At 42.8% G+C, this 23,303-nt stretch overlaps 3 protein-coding genes across 4 annotated transcripts; 1 reads left to right on the top strand and 2 right to left on the bottom strand.

Annotated features, from left to right (window-relative positions):
- Window positions 1–15: 15 nt before the first annotated feature.
- On the bottom strand, window positions 16–5,831 carry LOC135495466 (uncharacterized). Its single transcript, XM_064784145.1, has 6 exons — window positions 5,551–5,831; window positions 3,910–5,114; window positions 3,449–3,576; window positions 2,901–3,046; window positions 2,390–2,487; window positions 16–1,873 (listed from the first exon to the last, which is right to left on the bottom strand). Exons 1-6 carry the CDS (start codon window positions 5,705–5,707, stop codon window positions 1,646–1,648), a joined length of 1,962 nt encoding a protein of 653 aa, XP_064640215.1. The 5' UTR covers window positions 5,708–5,831; the 3' UTR covers window positions 16–1,645.
- A 332-nt stretch (window positions 5,832–6,163) lies between these two features.
- LOC135495468 (uncharacterized) lies at window positions 6,164–12,451 on the bottom strand. Of its 2 annotated transcripts, XM_064784147.1 has the most exons (7): window positions 12,179–12,451; window positions 11,422–11,686; window positions 9,835–11,039; window positions 9,374–9,501; window positions 8,826–8,971; window positions 8,326–8,423; window positions 6,164–7,809 (listed from the first exon to the last, which is right to left on the bottom strand). In XM_064784147.1, the coding sequence occupies exons 3-7, from the start codon at window positions 11,002–11,004 to the stop codon at window positions 7,582–7,584; spliced, it is 1,770 nt and encodes a 589-aa protein (XP_064640217.1). In that variant the 5' UTR covers window positions 11,005–11,039; window positions 11,422–11,686; window positions 12,179–12,451; the 3' UTR covers window positions 6,164–7,581. The 2 variants fall into 2 exon arrangements, with proteins under 2 accessions (XP_064640217.1, XP_064640216.1); XM_064784146.1 differs by having other exon boundaries at window positions 9,835–11,686.
- Window positions 12,452–13,053: 602 nt separating this feature from the next.
- LOC135496304 (calcium-activated chloride channel regulator 1-like) lies at window positions 13,054–22,951 on the top strand. The gene is made up of 14 exons (XM_064785560.1): window positions 13,054–13,252; window positions 15,024–15,327; window positions 15,587–15,704; window positions 15,852–16,017; window positions 16,354–16,492; window positions 16,769–16,887; window positions 17,119–17,349; window positions 17,891–18,199; window positions 18,511–18,741; window positions 19,443–19,616; window positions 20,074–20,173; window positions 20,540–20,713; window positions 21,104–21,328; window positions 21,558–22,951. The coding sequence occupies exons 1-14, from the start codon at window positions 13,085–13,087 to the stop codon at window positions 22,490–22,492; spliced, it is 3,393 nt and encodes a 1,130-aa protein (XP_064641630.1). The 5' UTR covers window positions 13,054–13,084; the 3' UTR covers window positions 22,493–22,951.
- Window positions 22,952–23,303: the final 352 nt, after the last annotated feature.

The following is a 23,303-nucleotide window of genomic DNA, read 5'->3' as shown; positions in this document are numbered from 1 at the left end:
ACGATATTATAAACACATATAATCAAACGATGACTTTTTCGCGCACCACTGATTGTATTTGCTAAATGACGCAGGAAAGTAATGAGTTTCAATTGTCGATTTTATTCGTCCTTCACTCGACTCTCATGGTTCGGCGGCACTGGTTTCACTCCCACTCTGTCACTGTCCGACATGAGATTTTCACAGACTTCGAAAACAAAAAATGTACTTATTTACTTGATAAATATCGAATATCCTATGCATTTTATATATTTCAGGGTGGCCCCAAAAAGTCACTAAATTCATAATGTAATAACTACTCCATGTCAAAAGATATCATGTTAAAAACTTGCACTCATTCTGAGCTACATGCAGTTGTCGTAACCGATTTAGACAACAACATTGTTTCGTTGTCTGCTTCAAGAATTTACAGTAATAATACTCTAGCACAGAAAAATGTCGCGTGTAGGTTTTTTTCGCGAATTTCGCTAGTAGGTCACGTTCGCGATAATATCTTTCTATTTATCACACACAGACGGTGAATGGCTTTAAATTAAGCAGAATATATATGTCAAGTCGAAGAAAAAAAACTGTATTATTTCCCTTGACGGCCTTTGTGACAGGAGATAATAACGGGAAGCATATATCTACCTTCCATACTTCGTATGTGTGATGTCAAAAATGTCAAAGAAATCAATAAACAAGATGACCACAATCGGGAATGTTTATCAGACGACTATAACAAGGCTTAGAAGAGAGTTATTTCAGAATTTGAATTTGTTTTCCTTTAAAAAACAGCATTTGAAACGTCTGCATAATAAGTCACATCGAGGTATATCTATTGAGGCGATGCATGGTCGTGCAAAAGGTGTTTTCGCAACTTGACGCGAAACAGGTTTACGCACGTAGCCGTTTGCTCTGTGTTGTTGTTTTTTTGCATTCGTACACCTCGTTCAAAAGAAAATGAAGACTTGAAATTTTACACATAATATCTCCTAAAATATACACTACCCTCAATAAGTTCATGTACAGTTCATTTTATATTCCCTTTACAAGTATGGGTCAGCTGAGTATCATTTTGGTATGGGGTTTACAAACACCTCATCTAAATATCAATTTCAAGAGGAGTCTTGCCAATTTTCACGTATATGATTACCCCTAACAAACACAAATTCCACACCTCTTGAATGACTATTGCCTAATTATTAGTGATATATACCCATCTTTGTGTGCTATATTGGCCTAACTACCCGACACAATGAGACCTGTTGACAGTGGATTGGAGTATTCTAATATAGCCATCCAAACTGCAGCGCCTATTCTCTGAGAGCTCTATGTAAAAGAAGACAATTAAAATTTCATTAGAAAAAATAACCTTGATTCACGAAAATATTCTGCTGCGAATATATCCATCGTTCGGCATCCTACAGAATATACCACTGATCTCATTAATGCTATCAACGCGCTAGACTGTTCTGTTAATGCATGATGTTGATTTGATATCCTTGTTGATGATAAATGAATCCATGTACCAATGAATCACAGTAGTGTCTGTTGATTATTCATTATATATACTAGTTATCCTCACTGGACCTCTGGCCTCTGTAATGCGATTCCGGGAATTGGGCCGGGAATGGGGAAACTGCATCTGTCGCCAATTTTACTCTTATAGAACATTTTCTGGATTCGTCATTAATTCTAATTGTTTCTCGGTCCTCAGTACACGAGGGTTCTTGAACTGGGCGCTGCTTGCCTTGGGGTTCATCGCAAGGGTCAGGATCTTCAGCGAGGCGAATGAACCGGGTTTCATTTGGACGACCTTCATCTTCTGTATTCGACCTTGACACCTGAGACCTTTGTAATACTCGTTGAAGTCTTGTAAGTCTTCGTCGAACTGAAGAAAATTGATGGTCAGTTTAGTATGTTTTAATCTCTAGTATGTCAAAGTCAAAGTAGACAATTAAAAGTAAACACACGGTTCAAAGTTGTGCAGAATAAACGGAGTCGTGAAAATACAACTAGGTTCTGTGCACAGCTTGTCAACTGATACTGGGGCCTCTGGCTCAAGCAAGAACAAAATATGAAAACTTGAATAGAACAGTCATGAGAGACTGTCGGGGCTAAACCGAAGGAACTATCGGGGCAAAACCTATCCAGGTGTAGAGGTTTGAAATGTGGTAGGGATGTAATGTCCCGGGAACGAAGGATTCTATTTTACGATTTAAACTCCAAGCTTTTGCAGCCACAGCCTCTATAAAACCATATATCATTATCTGTCAGAAAACGATAGGGCCGGACAGATTTTCTAGGGGATCATTTTATACTTCGGTCATGCATGTATGGCAATGACAAATCAGTTTTCGATAACATAGTTTAAGCACGATAAAACCAACCCTGGGGCAACCCTTACCATGTCCTTTTGTTCCTCTGTGAGACTTTCCACCTCGTCTGATAATTTGGACTCGAGCTCCACAAACAGGATGTAATGCCTATCACTGCCAGCCGTTTCTGAAATCGTAAAGAGCAATCCTGGTGAGTGATCAATTTGTTTCAAGGCGTTTTGTCTACTTTGCAATAAAAGTGTTCTATCGCGAAGGATACTATATACTCATTATTGGATGATCTGAAGCCAGTGCGACTCTTCTACTGAAACTCCTCTGAATGGTACATGTAGGAATAACCTGTTGACATCTAGGGATATCTTCTTCTTCTCGATAGTTGTCCAATTTGAAGTTATGTTTGAGCTAGAGCGCATGACAATCCTATCCAAAAAGCTTGCGTGTGCGTTGGCGGGGTAGTAGGGGCAGAATCCCCAAGTGAACCGTTTTAGAACAATTTTGAAACTTCACCTCATCCAACTCGCCAAAAAATTCATCAGGAAATTGGTTGAAGGTAATCTAAATCTATTCAACACCACTTACCCACTTCTGTCTCCAACATGCTACTCTCAGCACTAGTAAATTCGACTATGGTAAAGTCACGCAGCTTGGACATGGTTTGCTGCAAGGCCGAGGTCAAGGCCACTTCGCTAGTCTTCTCGCTACAGATATCAAGGATGACGCCATGTCTGCAATAGACAAACTTGGGAATTAGGCTAAATACTGTATATATGTATAAATAAGACGGTGGCGAAGGACGCGACGACGACGATAGGCCCTTACATGTAATGCATTATCTTTTCGGAGCATTCTTGCCGTTGCTAACACAGTACAACATCTCTAGTGTGTGTTTTCAAACACGCCTCATTTCCCTGCTTATTTTTCAGGTGGACAGCAACGTGGTGAGCAGTGGATTGTGCTGTAAATTGGACCTCCCTTGCTGACACAATTGTACAAGGACACCCTCTCTAGTAAGGACATCTATTTTGGTCCCAAATTAGCCATTTCCATTACATATTACCTCTTAAATCAGGACACCTCTCTATTAAGTTATGTATTGTTGGTCCAAAGAGATGTTCCAATGTATTTACCTGCCGATGAACTCGTATTGGGGTATCTTGTTGAAGTAGGACACTACTTTGATGATGTCCCCGGCACGATAGCGACACAGGCCTCGGTCGGTGGTCACACACAGCTCATACTGCTCATTCAGCTCAAGCTAGAAGGACAATAGAACACCGATAAAAATATAGGTCAATGAAATCAATATCAGGTATATATGATAAATGTTTGTAGTTATGCAGAATGACCAACAACGAAAATTATCATACAATCATGAACGTCGAAGGGTTCAACTCATTACTGCAATTTTGATGTAAGGACCATGAACGCAGCCTCATTTCTAAAGGATTCGTAGGAAACACCTTAGAGTAGCCAGCAACACCCATACGTGTTGGTTCAAGACAACTTTGATAGAGTCACCTTGGTGATTGACCAGAGTGAGCTTTTTATAACCCTGAAGTCTAAAGTATTTATTTACAACCTTACCTACCTCTTCGATTAACTTGGTCTGTGGTTGATCGTTTTCAATATCTGCAAGAGGTATGAACTCGTAGAAGCACCCCAAAGGGAGCAGAGTATAATATGTGGAAAGAATCGACCCATTATCAAGGCAGACCCCGTAGCAACCCTCAGATGCAAGGTGCATCGCTGAGAGGACCGGGACACTCGGGAAGTACCTCCGCTGCAGCGTGAGAGACGGCGCCTGTAAACTCCCGGAACTAAGCAACGTTACCGTGGAAGCTTCCTTCCAAATCCTCGGAATGATGTCCTCAAACCCTCTTTCGAATTCTTGAGCCAATTCAGCAGCACGTTTTGGATTTGACCATATTTTCCCTTCCAATGTGTGCCGGAGCTCAGCGGAGATTTCAAGAGACGGATTCAGGTGACCTGTCCTGATGTCCTCCACAATATCCTTCCAGCTGGTTTTCAATGTGACGAAGAAACTTCGCGCCGAGGAAACGAAATTGAAGACGATAGATTCCGTATCGTCGTGCAGCAGGCCAAAAACAGCATGGATGTACATAATGACTTTCTCGTCCTTTATTCCAAGTATTGCGTCAATCGGTGTGGTCGATACGGTATTCTCGATCACACAACACGAAAGTGGCCCCATTCGGCATCCAGATTCACTTTTCATCATATTCGGGAGAATTGTGCACACAAATGGCTCTCGCAAATGTACCACGCTTGGGAACTTCACTATTTTAAACGGAAGTGGTATGATGTAAATCGATTCAATGATATTCCAAAGTACCGCTTTGTCAAGCCAGAATTTCTTGTTATTGCCTGTGGTTCCGGACGTAAGAACGATGTAAGAAGGCTTTCCTTTATTCACGACATTCGCCTCACCCTTTGCGACACGCTCCATGTAGTCCTTGTAGGAATCGTACCGTGTTACAGGTATCTTGCTCTGGTAGACTTCAACGGACTTTATTGAGTCAAAACCCCAGTCTCTGCCAATAACGGTGTCTTTTCTATCAGCCAGAAACTTCAGCAACCAATCCGCCTGGGTTTTTGCGGGATCTTTAGATGCTGCGACGAAGCCCCTGTGCGTCCTAGCGACCACTCGTTCGGTCATTTTCCACCGGAGATATCGCATCAGTATGGCACGATATGATAGGTAGTTACTCGGCTTCTTCTTGGCAATCCCTCGACACATGAAGCCGAGGGCTACACCAAAGAAAACACATGCACCTGGAATCAAGAGAAGCCGAGGGCTAAACTAAGGAAAACACAATGTACTTGGAAAAGAGAAGCCGAGAGCTAAACCGTGGTACGAGGAAGCGTGATCACATCACTCCCATCTTGAAGCAGCGTCATTGGCTCCCAGTAAAGAGCCGAGCTGTCTTCAAGGTGCTGGTGATGTGTTTCAAGGCCCTCAATGGACTTGCGCCATCATATCTGTCTTCACTTTTGCAGCGTAACGAAGGTGGGCGCCTTACCAGGTCATCCTGTTCAAAGTGTCTCCTTGTACCTCGCTCAAAATCAAAGTACGGGGATCGCAGTTTCTCCGTGGCTGCCCCTTATCTCTGGAATCGATTTTTAAGATGAAATGAGGCAGTATCCCAGGTAGGTGTTGGATGTAGAGAGTCTATAGACAAGTGGAAAAGGAGAAAGTAAAGTGACGAACCCTCAGCTGCAAAGCTGTTGAAGAACAAGGGTGCCGGTACGTTAAAACCACCCATCCATGACCGATGCAGGGCCACTGCAAGGTAGACTGGTACCAGCACGAAGTTAACAGTTCCCATTAGGGAGAACTGAGCTTCTTTTGATAGGCGTAGTCCCATCTTTCTGGGTCGTTTCCGGATCCGTGTAGACTACAGAAGTTCGACACCCATTGCTAGGCTGCCTGCTTGTGAGGTGTTCGGAAGACTATCACCTATTGAGGTGACTTCTGATCGGCAGACCAGGGTATTGATTGACATAATCTGCAATTTTCAATTCAATTCAATTTCAATTCAATGCAATAATATCAAATAGCATGCTTACGCCCATTGTTGACAAGCTCAAGTGTTGTCCTGATATAAGTCTGATATGAGTGGCCTGATAATTCGACCGCGACATCCAATAAGATCCCAAGCCCGACAATACCCGATTTCTACCTCCGCCTCAAATGGTAGAGCCTAAACAACCAGGCATGATAGTAGGCAAAAGGGGTAGGTAAGAAGTGCAGTACACCCCTCCAAAATTGATTTGAGAAAAGATTCGGACGAGTCTGTTATTCCCCATGACTTGCATATTCGACTGTTGTACGCAGAGGCTGAATTAACCTTTCGTGGGGTTTCAGGCGTATGCCAACGTGTCGACATTATTTCATGATTTTTCATACGCTAGATATCACCACCAAGCAAATCCTGGGTTGCCAGTGGTAATGGTTATAATATCCCGCGAGACACAGGTATGGTTCAGGATCTAAGAATGCATGTCGGAAAAACGAATTTAGGTCTACGGATTATATCGACCTGCTATGCTTGGTATGTGTGATGTAAAAAATGTCAAAGAAATCAATAAACAAGATGACCACAATCGGGAATGTTTATCAGACGACTATAACAAGGCTTAGAAGAGAGTTATTTCAGAATTTGAATTTGTTTTCCTTTAAAAAACAGCATTTGAAACGTCTGCATAATAAGTCACATCGAGGTATATCTATTGAGGCGATGCATGGTCGTTCAAGGGGTGTTTTCGCAACTTGACGCGAAACAGGTTTACGCACGTAGCCGTTTGCTCTGTGTTGTTGTTTTTTACATTCGTACACCTCGGTCAAAAGTAAATGAAGACTTAAAATTAACACATATATCTCCTAAAATATACACTACCCTCAAAACGTTTGGGAACACCTATGCCACATGTATAGTTCATTTTATATTCCCTTTACAAGTATGGGTCAGCTGAGTATCAGTTTGGTATGGGGTTTACAAACACCTCATCTAAATATCAATTTCAAGAGGAGTCTTGTCAGTTAGCACGTATATGATTACCCCTAACAAACACAAATTCCACACCTCTTGAATGACTATTGCATAATTATTAGTGATATATACCCATCTTTGTGTGCTATATTGGCCTAACTACCCGACACAATGAGACCTGTTGACAGTGGATTGGAGTATTCGAATATAGCCATCCAAACTGCAGCGCCTATTCTCTGAGAGCTCTATGTAAAAGAAGACAATTAAAATTTCATTAGAAAAAATAACCTTGATTCACGAAAATATTCTGCCGCGAATATATCCATCGTTCGGCATTCGCGAAAATGTCATGCCGCGAAAATTTCATGCCGCGAAAATTTTCCATTCTACAGAATATGCCACTGATCTCATTAATGCTATCAACGTGCTAGACTGTTCTGTTAATGAATGATGTTGATTTGATATTCTTGTTAATGATAAATGAATCCATGTACCAATGAATGGGTGATATGAATAAAGACTAGCAAATGCTTTTATCTAAAACTACATGTACATTTACACTAGGCCTTTCTGTACAAAATTGAAGTAAAAGCATTTGCTAGTCTTTATTCATATCACCCATTGACTGTAGTGTCTGTTGATTATTCAATATATATACAAGTAACCCTCACTGGACCTCTGGCCTCTGTAATGCGATCCGGGAACGGGGCCGGGGAATGGGGAAACTGCATCTGTCGCAAATTTTACTCTTATAGAACATTTTCTGGATTCGTCATTAATTCTAATTGTTTCTCGGTCCTCAGTACACGAGGGTTCTTGAACTGGGCGCTGCTTGCCTTGGTGTTCATCGCAAGGGTCAGGATCTTCAGCAAGGCGAATGAACCGGGTTTCATTTGGACGACCTTCATCTTCTGTATTCGACCTTGACACCTGAGACCTTTGTAATACTCGTTGAAGTCTTGTAAGTCTTCGTCGAACTGAAGAAAATTGATGGTCAGTTTAGTATGTTTTAATCTCTAGTATGTCAAAGTCAAAGTAGACAATTAAAAGTAAACACACGGTTCAAAGTTATGCAGAATAAACGGAGTCGTGAAAATACAACTAGGTTCTGTGCACAGCTTGTCAACTGATACTGGGGCCTCTGGCTCAAGCAAGAACAAAATATGAAAACTTGAATAGAACAGTCATAAGAGACTGTCGGGGCTAAACCGAAGGAACTATCGGGGCAAAACCTATCCAGGTGTAGAGGTTTGAAATGTCGTAGGGATGTAATGTCCCGGGAACGAAGGATTCTATTTTACGATTTAAACTCCAAGCTTTTGCAGCCACGGCCTCTATAAAACCATATATCATTATCTGTCAGAAAACGATAGGGCCGGACAGATTTTCTAGGGGATCATTTTATACTTCGGTCATGCATGTATGGCAATGACAAATCAGTTTTCGATAACATAGTTTAAGCACGATAAAACCAACCCTGGGGCAACCCTTACCATGTCCTTTTGTTCCTCTGTGAGACTTTCCACCTCGTCTGATAATTTGGACTCGAGCTCCACAAACAGGATGTAATGCCTATCACTGCCAGCCGTTTCTGAAATCGTAAAGAGCAATCCTGGTGAGTGATCAATTTGTTTCAAGGCGTTTTGTCTACTTTGCAATAAAAGTGTTCCATCGCGAAGGATACTATATACTCATTATTGGATGATCTGAAGCCAGTGCGACTCTTCTACTGAAACTCCTCTGAATGGTACATGTAGGAATAACCTGTTGACATCTAGGGATATCTTCTTCTTCTCGATAGTTGTCCAATTTGAAGTTATGTTTGAGCTAGAGCGCATGACAATCCTATCCAAAAAGCTTGCGTGTGCGTTGGCGGGGTAGTAGGGGCAGAATCCCCCAGTGAACCGTTTTAGAACTTCACCTCATCCAACTCGCCAAAAAATTCATCAGGAAATTGGTTGAAGGTAATCTAAATCTATTCGACACCACTTACCCACTTCTGTCTCCAACATGCTACTCTCAGCACTAGTAAATTCGACTATGGTAAAGTCACGCAGCTTGGACATGGTTTGCTGCAAGGCCGAGGTCAAGGCCACTTCGCTAGTCTTCTCGCTACAGATATCAAGGATGACGCCATGTCTGCAATAGACAAACTTGGGAATTAGGCTAAATACTGTATATATGTATAAATAAGACGGTGGCGAAGGACGCGACGACGACGATAGGCCCTTACATGTAATGCATTATCTTTTCGGAGCATTCTTGCCGTTGCTAACACAGTACAACATCTCTAGTGTGTGTTTTCAAACACGCCTCATTTCCCTGCTTATTTTTCAGGTGGACAGCAACGTGGTGAGCAGTGGATTGTGCTGTAAATTGGACCTCCCTTGCTGACACAATTGTACAAGGACACCCTCTCTAGTAAGGACATCTATTTTGGTCCCAAATTAGCCATTTCCATTACATATTACCTCTTAAATCAGGACACCTCTCTATTAAGTTATGTATTGTTAGTCCCAAGATATGGTCCAATGTATTTACCTGCCGATTAACTCGTATTGGGGTATCTTGTTGAAGTAGGACACTACTTTGATGATGTCCCCGGCACGATAGCGACACAGGCCTCGGTCGGTGGTCACACACAGCTCATACTGCTCATTCAGCTCAAGCTAGAAGGACGATAGAACACCGATAAAAATATAGGTCAATGAAATCAATATCAGGTGTATATGATAAATGGTTGTAGTTATGCAGAATGACCAACAACGAAAATTATCATACAATCATGAACGTCGAAGGGTTCAACTCATTACTGCAATTTTGATGTAAGGACCATGAACGCAGCCTCATTTCTAAAGGATTCGTAGGAAACACCTTAGAGTAGCCAGCAACACCCATACGTGTTGGTTCAAGACAACTTTGATAGAGTCACCTTGGTGATAGACCAGAGTGAGCTTTTTATAACCCTGAAGCCTAAAGTATTTATCTACAACGTTACCTACCTCCTCGATTAACTTGGTCTGTGGTTGATCGTTTTCAATTTCCGCAAGAGGTATGAACTCGTAGAAGCACCCCAAGGGGAGCAGAGTATAATATGTGGAAAGAATCGACCCATTATCAAGGCAGACCCCGTAGCAACCCTCGGATGAAAGGTGCATCGGTGAGAGGACCGGGACACTCGGGAAGTACCTCCGCTGCAGCGTTAGAGACGGCGCCTGTAAACTCCCGGAACTAAGCAACGTTACCCCGGAAGCTTCCTTCCAAATCCTCGGAATGATGTCCTCAAACCCTCTTTCGAATTCTTGAGCCAATTCAGCAGCGCGTTTTGGATTTGACCACATTTTCCCATCTAATGTGTGCCGGAGCTCAGCGGAGAGTTTAAGAGACGGATTCAGGTGACCTGTCCTGATGTCCTCCACAATATCCTTCCAGCTGGTTTCCAATGTGACGAAAAAACTTCGCGCAGAGGAAACGAAATTGAAGACGATAGATTCCGTATCGTCGTGCAGCAGGCCAAAAACAGCATGGATGTACATAATGACTTTCTCGTCCTTTATTCCAAGTATTGCGTCAATCGGTGTGGTCGATACGGTATTCTCGATCACACAACACGAAAGTGGCCCCATTCGGCATCCAGATTCACTTTTCATCATATTCGGGAGAATTGTGCACACAAATGGCTCTCGCAAATGTACTACGCTTGGGAATTTCACTATTTTAAACGGAAGTGGTATGATGTAAGCCGCTTCAGCGATATTCCAAAGTACGGCTTTGTCAAACCAGAATTTCTTGTTATTGCCTGTGGTTCCGGACGTAAGAACGATGTAAGAAGGCTTTCCTTTATTCACGACATTCGCCTCACCCTTTGCGACACGTTCCATGTAATCCTTGTAGGAATCGTACCGTGTGACAGGTATCTTGCTCCGGTAGTCTTCAACGGACTTTATTGAGTCAAAACCCCAGTCTCTGCCAATAACGGTGTCTTTTCTATCAGCCAGAAACTTCAGCAACCAATCCGCCTGGGTTTTCCCGGGATCTTTAGATGCTGCGACGAATCCCCTGTGCGTCCTAGCGACCACTCGTTCGGTCATTTTCCACCGGAGGTATCGCATCAGTATGGCACGATATGATAGGTAGTTACTCGGCTTCTTCTTGGCAATCCCTCGACACATGAAGCCGAGGGCTACACCAAAGAAAACACATGCACCTGGAATCAAGAGAAGCCGAGGGCTAAACTAAGAAAACACAATGTACTTGGAAAAAGAGAAGCCGAGGGCTAAACTAAAGAAAACACATCCACCTGGAATCAAGAGAAGCCGTGGGCTAAACTAGGGAAAACACATCCACCTGGAATCAAGGTCGATCGTATGTTTTTAAGCACATGTGACCCGGGTAGGCTTACTCATGGATCACCGTCAACACATAATACATTTTGTATCATGTAACGTTACATGATGTGTTTAAGACGATTCATAGCCATTCTGACTTTCAATCGGATTCACAATATCTCAAGATTTTTAAGACGAAATGAGGCAGTATCCCAGGTAGGTGTTGGATGTAGAGAGTCTATAGACAAGAGGAAAACGGACTTTATTGAGTCAAAACCCCAGTCTCTGCCAATAACGGTGTCTTTTCTATCAGCCAGAAACTTCAGCAACCAATCCGCCTGGGTTTTCCCGGGATCTTTAGATGCTGCGACGAATCCCCTGTGCGTCCTAGCGACCACTCGTTCGGTCATTTTCCACCGGAGGTATTGAATCAGTATGGCACGATATGAGAGGTAGTTACTCGGCTTCTTCTTGGCAATCCCTCGACACATGAAGCCGAGGGCTACACCAAAGAAAACACATGCACCTGGAATCAAGAGAAGCCGAGGGCTAAACTAAGAAAACACAATGTACTTTGAAAAAGAGAAGCCGAGGGCTAAACTAAAGAAAACACATCCACCTAGAATCAAGAGAAGCCGTGGGCTAAACTAGGGAAAACACATCCACCTGGAATCAAGAGAAGCCGAGGGCTAAACTAAAGAAAACACATCCACCTGGAATCAAGAGAAGCCGTGGGCTAAACTAGGGAAAACACATCCACCTGGAATCAAGGTCGATCGTATGTTTTTAAGCACATGTGACCCGGGTAGGCTTACTCATGGATCACCGTCAACACATAATACATTTTGTATCATGTAACGTTACATGCTGTGTTGAAGACGATTCATAGTCATTCTGACTTTCAATCGGATTCACAATATCTCAAGATTTTTAAGACGAAATGAGGCAGTATCCCAGGTAGGTGTTGGATGTAGAGAGTCTATGGACAAGAGGAAAAGGAGAGAGTAAAGTGACGAACCCTCAGCTGCAAAGCTGTTGAAGAACAAGGGTGCTGGTACGTTAAAACCACCCATCCATGACCGATGCAGGGCCACCGCAAGGTAGACTGGTACCAGCACGAAGTTAACAGTTCCCATTAGGGAGAACTGGGCTTCTTTTGATAGGCGTGGTCCCATCTTTCTGAGTCGTTTCCGGATCCGTGTAGACTACAGAAGTTCGACATTCATTGCTAGGCTGCCTGCTTGTGAGGTGTTCGGAAGACTATAACCTATTGACTGAGGTGACTTCTGATCAGCAGACCAGGGTATTGATTGACATAATCTGCAATAATATCAAATAGCATGCTTACGCACATTGTTGACAAGCTCAAGTGTTGTCCTGATATAAGTCTGATATGAGTGGCCTGATTATTCGACCTCGAGATCCAATAAGATCCCAAGCCCGACAATACCCGATTTCTACCTCCGCCTCAAATGGTAGAGCCTAAACAACCGGGCATGATAGCAGGCAAAAGGGGCGGGTAAGAAGTGCAGTACACCCCTCCAAAATTGATTTGAGAAAAGATTCGGACGAGTCTGTTATGCCCCATGACTTGCATATTCGATTGTTGTACGCAGAGGCTGAATGAACCTGTTGTGGGGTTTTAGGCGTATGCCAACGTGTCGACATTATTTCATGATTTTTCATACGCTAGATATCACCACCAAGCAAATCCTGGGTTGCCAGTGGTTATGGTTATAATATCCCGCGAGACACAGGTATGGTTCAGGATCTAAGAGTGCATGTCGGAAAAACGAATTTAGGTCGACAGATATATTCCGATAACCTTCTCCATCTGAAGTGGGTTTCTAACCAGAACGCGGCACATATTAATTAACCTTGTACTGAGTAAATACTAATCAAAGCGAGCTCGCATCTATTGAAAATGTCACATCAACGGCTAGGCGTCTTTGCCTTCGCTCTGATATTCTTTTGTGGGCCGAGCCAACAAGTCGTTAACGAAGTGAATTTCGAGAACCATGGCTACAGTAATGTCTTGGTGGCCATTGGAAACGACGTGCAGGAGAATGATGATATCATAACGAGAATAAGGGTAGGTACATTGAGCTTTTGAAAATCCTTAAACAACGGTTTTACCAACACAAATGAAATCTCTAAGGTCTTTCTACGGAACAGAAAGTATTCTTTTAGAGGTCTTTCAAAACTCACTCAGAGTTCAAAAGCTCAAAACGCATTCCCTATGGAGATTACACTACTACATCGTATAACTCATTGTCACAGCATAGTCATACATGTAGATTACGCACATTTAAAAAAAATCATTCTAACTCAAATTCTGAATGATGTACCTATAAGTTAAGAACTTCTTATGGTGAAATCAGTGCAGTTGAGATTCCAGCCCCATGATAGGTACTTTGGTAAGTTTGACGCATGGTGGCGGACAGGGGTATTAGTAATCTACCTGGTCACAAAAAACCGAGCCCAGTAAAAGCCAACTGATTATCATTTTTGAACGAAACGTATCTATATACATACCACTTTGCTCATCAATTTCTAATATGTTTTTAAAAAAAACATTATATGTTTTTTTATTGAAACTCATCGAAGACTTCTTATGGGAGGGGATTGGCGTAGAGAAAGTGATGTTGACTGAGGCCAGGTTCACCCATTTATTTGTTAACAAGTGGCAAGCTAAGTAATTGGAGATAAACTTTGCATACATGTATACGTGTACATGTATAATGTTTTACTAGCGGTCTCTCTATGGTTGAAATGCGTATTCACATACACGTAATTGGAATATCTCAAACTCAAGTTCAAGTTTAAAATTCTGAACCAACGTCCCTGGCCTTTAACATTAACAGCTGATAGCATCACTTTGTTAATGAGATCAAAAATGGACATGATCAAAATGAAAATATGCCATGCCATCATACCATAGTTCAACTAGATCACTGACATTACACTTTTGTGTTGGCATGCGTTCAGGGAGTGTTTTTACGATTTTAATTATGGTGATTTACGAAATTCTTATCCAATCAAAAAATATTTTCGAATTATTTTCGAGTCTATTTTTGCATACACATGACTGTACCTTCGCGAATCGAGCAGGTTCTTCACTGACGTCACATGATGAGGTTGCCAATTGTTTTGCACTGCCATATTGGCTTGAAATGCTTTGGCAGGTGGCCGTCAAACGTCACGTCGTGACGTCACGCGAAGAACATCTAGCCGCGAAAATTTACATCGTCTCAATCGATCGACTATCTTCAGGTTTTATTTTAGGCCGGGTCTATTTGGCAAGCCGCTCGCCGAACAGGCAACTTTTTTTGTCCTGTTTGGAGAGCCGCTTGCCAAACAGCACTAAAAAGCCACCCTGTTCGGCAAGCCGGGCTTGCCAAACAGGGCAAAAATACTACCCTCTTTGGCGAGCCGGAGAGGTTACAACATGTTGGCCAATCAGAGAGCAGTGACGTCATATTTGAATTTATATGCGCATATTTAACAATGGCCGACTTCCCGCTCTCGATTCAATTTCTGTTACTAAACTCGGGTTTTGGTCAATAATCCATGAAGAAGCATGTACATGTACATGACTGTATGGATTTACAAAAAAAGTCATAAACGTGATTTAACTGATAAGCATGTTAAATGCATTAGTGTGCATTTCTAAAGGCGTTTCACTGTAACTCCAGTGTTGCTGACCGTGTTGCCACGAATGATAATGAGCTCCTGGATGGTTGAATATGCATGAGTTCGGCTCTCCATCCAGGGCAGAAAAAAGGCGCTGTTTGGTGAGCCGGGCTTGCCAAATAGTCACTTCCTTTATTTTATTTTATTTATTTATTGAAAAACCATTTCAGGATGTCTTCACGAAAGGCTCTCAGCGGCTGTTCACGGCAACACGGCAGCGGGCCTACTTCAAAGAGGTCTCAATCTTGTTGCCCATCACCTGGACTCAGCCCAACAACCTAACTCTCGGCCAGCTCAAATCTGGGCAGTCCTTCGCTTCGGCCAATTTAAGAGTGGACAAGCCGAATCCAGTATGGGGCGATAATCCGTACACCAGGCAACCAGGAGGGTGCGGGGAGCCAGGGGAATTCATTCATTTGACACCGGAGTATCTCTTAAATATCAATGAGACGCAATACAGATGGGGGCCACCTGGTGAGTGGTTTTGAAACGAAAATCAGGGTTTTTTTTAAAAGTGTATAATTGGGCGGGGGTGATTTAACGCAAAAACACTAAGTTGATAATCTCAGTATCAGTCTTACGATCCTTTAACGTAGTAATGAATGAGGATTATAGTGGTTATTGTGATGAAGAAAGATTTTTCCCGTTGTTTATGAGGACGCTAACGCAAATAAGACGTCATTTTCGACAGTTACGGTAACCAGCCAGCAAAACGTCTTGTCTTGTTTTCCAGACAAGTCACTAGTCCACGAATGGGCTCATCTTCGATGGGGTCTGTTTGACGAATATCCCATTGAGAAGGAAGGTGACGGTCATTTTTATCAGACTGGTAAAACGCTCAATCCGGTCAGGTACGTCCGCGTTATTATTATCAAAATTACAGCAACAGACCGATTTATGAATGTTAAGAAATCGATGTTTTCATCACTATTCTAATTCTTCTAATATCTTCTAATAACCTGACCCTTTTTTACCCTAAAAGTGATATATATATGCAGATGCACCGAGGACGTCCGCGGCCAGCCGCTCAACAGCAAGACCTTCGCGAGATGCAAAGTCGACCGTCAGACACTTCAGGTGGAAAAAGATTGCAAATTTTATCCCGACCTTAGCTCAAAGAACAATGTGAAAGCCTCGCATATGTACATGCAGTTCATCGACGCGGTAAGGTCTTACTTTAAGAAATCGACGGGCAACTAGAGTGACGGGTTATTCTCCAAAACAGCGATGTTGTAGGATACCACCTCATCACACTACTTTTGCTGCGCAAGGAGTATGGTGATGGGGGTGAATGCTGACGCTTACGCTATGCGGCATTGTCAAAGGGCTAAACAAGATACAGCCTTCATCAGTTTTGTGACGCCAATAGCTCACACGACGACACGCAGCCGAAGTGTACACCAGCCGGCATCTGTGGATACTTCGTAATACTTCGCTCGCGATCAAATGCAACAATACTGTACCATTGGTCTTGACACCGACAGAGAATTTTAATTGTAGGTTCATGATTTCTGCGACGACGGAACCTTGGGCGACCCAACGATCATCCACAATCGCCTAGCTCCCAACAAGCAAAACAGAATGTGCGAAGGCCGGAGTGCTTGGGAGGTCATGAGGCAACATGAGGATTTTAAAAACGGTAGGCTATATACAGAGTGTTATTTAATACTGTTACTTTCACCTCTTTATTTAGTTTGGTTGGGTTTGGGTCGTCCATTCTGAAGTTATCGTCATTCGCAAAACCATCGTGATATAGTTAAATGGAACTGGATTATATATGAAATCGTTCAAATACAGATTTTTTATTATAGTGTCATCAACTGGGCAATGACCAAAGTTAAAGAATTCATATCAAGTCGAAACTTAAATTCGGTCTCATATGCATAATGTATACGAGTATTTTCTTTTTGCACAGGAAGCAACCCGGGTTTGAATGCAACCGAGCCCCCTGCCACAGCCTTCTTCATGCTTCAGAAGACTTCACAAATGGTCGTGTTGCTCTTGGATACATCAAATAGCATGTTGCAACCAGATGTAAGTGATGACAAGAAACAACCACAAAACTACTGATTTTGATAGTTTTGTATAACATTGGTAATGTTAACGAACTGATCCCCTTGTTTTTTTCATGTGAACTATTTGGCTTGAGAATTATAGGCCTACTACAGTCGGCTCGCTACGGCTGCCCCCCCCCCCCCTCCCCCTGTTGTTGTATCATTGATATCAGTAATTGTGCTTCAAATGCGCGGTTTCCCTTTCCTTCAGGAGATACCCATCACTATGATGATCCAGGCAGCAAGGTACTACATCCTCGACCTTCTAGCCGATGGTACTCAACTTAGCATCATCACATTCGATAGTGATGTTGCAGTCAGGATGCCCTTAACCAAGATAACGGGGATGGACAGCCGGCGGGAGATGGTGAAATATCTCCCGAAGAAAAACGAGACTGGTGCAGCAACTGCGTTAGGCCCCGGGCTTCTACAGGCCGTAGGGGTAGGTATTTAGATGTTATCATATGAGCAGAGCAATATCAGTCCGGTATCATGGCCAGAAAGCCCGTATCGGCCAGAGGGAAACCCCCTCAACCTGCAGTCTCAGGGAATTTCAAGCCAAAGACCATCACTCGGGTGTAGTCTCGTATCTCAGAAATCCCACTCGTGTGGTTTTGTGTATCTTACTGCCCAGGATGTCCTTATAGTCAACTTGTATCAGAATTTACCCAGATGAGGATAGCAATCCTACTACTCTTCTCGTTATCCCCCCCAGGTTTATGACCCCGCTTTGTTAGTCGCGAAACTGACATTTATGATTCACTACTTTACTTGTTCATATAGTTTTTGCTGGTGGTGTAATCATTTACTATTATATATGCCTCGCGAGACCACTTGTCCTACCTCTGCAGTAGATATGACGGCATTTGAAGATAGAGTGTAGCCCAGGACTATATTCTGTATTTAATTCAATTTCAAGGTTCAGTCATTTGGCTGCAGAAGCAATTTTATACGACCTTTTATGCCTGCATTCTCTCCTTAAGGTACTTACGAACGCTGGCGCAGACGACCAAAGAGCGAAGGGAGCGAAAATAGTCGTCATCAGTGACGGACAGCAGACTACGCAACCTTCTGCCGAACAGGTCATGAGCAATGACGTTCTACCGCTGGATATCGTGGTGGACACGATCGCCTACAGCAGTGAGGCTGATCTATACCTCATGGAAATGGCCGACGAATCCGGTGGAAAATCGTTCTTTATATCATCGGAGTTGCAATCCATTGGGCTGTTTGATGCTCTTAACACTATCGGCACTGACGATGAGGCGAATCCGAAAACGGCGTCCGTAACCGTGAGTGCTATGCTTAAAAATTTCCTATTTCCTATTTCCTATTCATATTTCCTATTCTTTTGTCTATCGTCAGTCATAATTCTTTTAAGTCTTTATTAGGATTTCAAAGACCTCTGCGAATGACCTCACCGACATTTAGCCCTGTGGGCTCCAAGTTTTAGATACTACAGCTACCAAACCCAGTGTTTCGTGTAGGTCTATTATCTGTCACAGGACGATACCAAGCTGAATCTGGCCACAGGCATTCCCATCATTATGACTGCACGGCAGAGCAAGAAATAGTAAAGTCCCTTTCTTAAATGTATTTTCAGATTGAAAGTTCAGCAATAAATGTCAAACCCTCGACCGAGTCCCAAGGAAGTTTCTTCATCGATGCCACTATTGGTGACAGCACGAAGATGATATTCTCCTACTTAACTGACGCCGAGGTTGAGGTGAACATCACCAAACCGAGCGGAGGCTTCATAGACAGGAATTATCCTGGCTACACGAACGATAGAGTGCTGAAGCAGATTGAAATAGATGTCAACTCTACAGCTGAGGTACGAGTTCTCTTAAAGGCCAACGTAGTTCATGTTCATTGTATTTTCTTGTGGCTCAGATAAATAGCAATAAACTTTGTCGTAGTGCATTTATTATGCATGCAAATTTGCTAAAACTTGCCATTTATATAGAATTCTGTTTGCACGTACAATGGCATTGTTTGAAAATATATTTAGTACGTATCTACATATACTACGACAAACGGAAGATTTCAAATTCAGGGTCAATTTTTTAGATCTTTAGCAATAGGAGTCGGTCTTCAAAAACGGGACTGCACGGGCGACTTAATAGAAAAGAAAAAAATTACAATAATGTACTGTAATCCTACGGTGGCTGGGAAAGGGCATCGAGAAAAAACAAATTCTTGGCGGGACGACTTATTATCTCGGGGGGGGGGGGACGACTTATAATGTCGGGGGGACGACTTATTATCTCGGGGGGACGACTTATTATCTCGGGGGGGACGACTTATTATCTCGGGGGGACGACTTATTCCCCGACATAATAAGTCGTCCCCCCCGACTTAATAAGTCGTCCCCCGAGATAATAAGTCGTTCCCCCCGACATAATAAGTCGTCCCCCCGAGTTACTAAGTCGTCCCCCCCGTTTTTTCTCGATGTCCTTTCCCAGCCACCGTAGTAATCAACATAATAATGATTTATTTTCAAAATGATATTTTGCATTTTATTTATGATTACAGATCGGTGAATGGAAGTACACAATCTCGGCCACGATGGAAACGGTAGTGATGGCGCACGTTCTCTCGAAGGCCAAAGGTGGCACAGCCGACCCTATCACAGTCACTTCCTCCTTCGCTAATGGCGCGAGAACCCTCGGCACACTGGCGACGGCTCAACTAACCGTCTATGCACAGGTATGAGCGCATTTCTCAATGCAACAGAGCGCACCCCACATTGCATTCTGAACCATCAGAGGTACTTCGTCCATAACCTCCTCTCCAAATGGTGTAACAAAGTCCGGGTCGGCTGAGTGGCTCCAAAACTTAAGGGTCAAAATGTCAACATTGATGACTACTGTAACCGCTGGAAAGTGAAAATCAGCTTGACTCACAGGCGCATGAAGATGCAGAATCAGTCAATTAATTAACAGATTGATCACCAAGTTAAACGAAAAAAATCAGCTCAACTCACATGCGCATTGAGATCCAGAATCAATCAACCAATTTGTAGATCGATCATCGATTTAATTGAATAAAATGCCAGCCACAACTGACGACAATGTTCTTTGAATCTTAAAGTCAAGTTGATGTTTCAAGCGACGAACCTGCTGTCAATGGGATAAGATGGATCACACTTGGTAAAATATTTCAGGTGACCCGTGGCTACGCACCTGTTATTGGTGTGAATGTGAACGCCATCATAGAGGGAGACAACACCAGGATACTTGTACCACTACAGGATAAGGGAATAGGTAACGTCAGGTTTCCAGCCACTTAAAGTCAACGAACTTTCATAACCAAATCAGATTGTAATAAATGATGTTGCTGGTGAGCCTAGAAACAATAATACAATACAATGAACTTGACTTGATGACGTTTGCGTCCCCGGATCAAAACTTGAACCTTTCTAATTGCTCTGTACTCTCGTCTGTCTTTTGCAACTTCTGTTTGCTGTTCCATTTGAGTCCCATGGACTTCCCGCAGCCTCTGTGGATCACCCCAGAGTACATGTACAATGTAGTTCATAGCGCGCACTGTTAGCTCAAAAAAACCCAGAGTAAGTTTTGTTATCGGACCCGTTATGATGTTTGATCGTTTTTTCTCCACTTTTGCGACAGGTTCAGATGTGACGAGAGACGATGGTATTTACTCCGGGACCTTCACCCGACACCTGATCAACTCTGAAGGGAGATATAATGTCAAGATTAACGTGGATAATCCGGATAATGCGGGCAAGATAGCTACATCTGGTGGAGGATCTGGTGCACTGACCATACCAAGGAATATTACAGGTGCATGCATATACATGTACTAGGTGTCATGAAAAACGTGTCCGACATTTGATATTCGCTTATTTTTTCCTTTCTGATTGAACCTTTTCCAAATATTTTGGTTTTTCAGATTTTGTGTGACTGATGTTACAGAGCAATTATAACTGCATAACTCTTTATCTTAGTTATATAATCAATATTGCATAATCAGTTTCTTTCACTGAATCATGTTATCTATGGTAAACCAGTCTGTCTTCACAATGCACAATGCCTGGCGAATCCTCCATAGCAAGATGTCTGAAATTTGAGATAACCTTGAAAACCTGTTGTCGTAGCTATGACAATATTATCGGCTGTAAATGAGCAAATAGTTCCTTCTTATCGTGTCCGGATTTTTCTTTCTCTCTATAGAAAATGTCCCAACAGAAAACGTAACCTACGAAAATGTTGGCCTGATGCGCCGCATTGCCACCGCAGGAGAGATGCTTGTTCATCCGCCAGCTGAGGTAGGAGAGGTCAAGGACGTCCTGCCTCCTCCAAGGATCACGGACCTCAAGGTTTTCATGGTTTTGCTAAACGAATCCATTGTGACCTTGACCTGGACTGCAGGAGGAGATGACGTCAGCAAAGGGAACGGTCAGTATTATTTTTTCAAATATATTGGTCACTGTAACAACGTGTTCGTTTTATCAAGTCACCAAGAGGTTTATAGATACGGTATGGTGTGTCCCCCTCGTGACTAGCTTCGATCGCCTCAATTAAAATTACTTGCACCGCGTTGATTGTGTCACCGTCAAGAAAGTCTTGGCACATTGGTACTTTTCTCAATAATGTGATTATTAAAGCCCATCATGTTGCCTTCCAGATACGACATACGATTTAAGGGTCGGCACACTTGAAGCCGTTGAAAAGAAGTTCGATAACTGTCTGGCGATTGTTCTCACCGACCCACCAAAACTTGCTGGAGTGACCGAGACCCGCCGCATTAATATGAGCCTATTCGAGCAGGTGAACGCCACGAACCAGACATATTACCTGGCGATCAGGGCCATTGATGAGGCGGGGAATACAGGGAAAATCTCAAACATCATCAGTGTGAGCACTGAGATCCCAGAGAGCTTCGCTGGTGGAGAAGTTGTTGCATTTGTTGAGGACACGCTCACTGATATTACAACGGACGTTACGGGTAGTATCACATCAAGAATTGCCGTTACAACTAGCAATAGTGTTACAACGGGTGTAGCTACGGACAGTAGTGTTACAACTGACAATGTTGTCACAACTGTTAAAGAAGTGGACACCGCTACTACGGACAAATCTACTGCTTTGGAAGATACGACCGCCGTCACGTCACCTCTGGATGTCACAACTGTCACAAGTGTCACAAGTGTATTAACAACCATTGCAAGTGTTACCGGCGGAGTCAGTGTCACTACGGCCCCTCAAACAAGCATAGTCCCAACCAACCAAGGCGAAAGCACTAGTGCCAGTGTTTCATCTGCAGAGGACATCACAACAACACCAAGTTATATTCCACCACCTGGTACAACTACAGCTGAAAAAGATGATACTACAACAAACATGAGCGGAACTTCGGGCAGCAGTTCGAGTGGTAAACCAGTAAATGTTATCATGATATCAGTTGTATGCGTCATCGTGGTGGTATTTTTCGTGGCCACTGTAATAGGCTTGTGCCTGATCAAGGCCAATTCAAAGAAGAAAAAGTCTAAGTCTAAGGACGACCGAGAACCTGTGTTTGGCTACAAATACTACAACAAAGGCTATGACCATGATTTCTGATGATTATGTAATAATGTTACTTTCGCAGGAACTACCAGTTACATTCTAAAAGAGCAGAGTTTTCAATAAATAACCATTCCCAAGACATTTTTGATTTTGAAAAAAAACTGTGTTACCGGGTAACTTGGTAAAATAGGATGGATTTTCTTTTGAAATATGGTTACACGATTTGATGCATAATTACATGACAAACTACATGACATTGTACAGAGGTATTTCTGGGTCTGATTTGACAAAATTGTATTACCAGTATGCCGATTTGATATCAATTTCACGTCAATATATATCATTTTAACTAGGCAGTACAGTTATCTATAACTATTCCTGTCGTCAATTACGATATAAAGTCGGCTCAATAAGTATCCTATGAAACCTAAAACGTGTGATGAAAGCACGTATTCTTCAGTGTTAAAGAGCATCGTTTCCTAATTAAAATCGTTTATTAGACTGGTAAAAACAGATTGTTCTAATTCATGTTTGTATCAGGGTGCATTTTCGTTATCCCGGATTCTCTTGCGTTATCCCCTCTTGGTCCGCCTGGGACATGTACTCACAATTCATTTTGCCTCCGTCGATCTTCGCCAGTCTCTTCAGGTCGTTCCTCGTAAACACCGTCGTATGTTTTGCATATTGTCCGAGCGACGCAGTACGAAGTACGGGTCTGCCGTGTCTGTCACGTTCCGTACAAATTCAAACACGCGATGCCTTGCCATAATGATTTTGGCAAATTTGTCAGACGAGTAAGCGGAAGGGAAACTGTATGGAGAAGGACGAGGCGGTTTGATACCGATGATCACAAAAGTATCGAAAG

The sequence above is a fragment of the Lineus longissimus genome, chromosome 11, assembly GCF_910592395.1.
Source record: "Lineus longissimus chromosome 11, tnLinLong1.2, whole genome shotgun sequence".
In the NCBI taxonomy this organism is placed as follows: domain Eukaryota; kingdom Metazoa; phylum Nemertea; class Pilidiophora; order Heteronemertea; family Lineidae; genus Lineus; species Lineus longissimus.
This window is presented reverse-complemented; position numbering and strand designations above follow the sequence as displayed.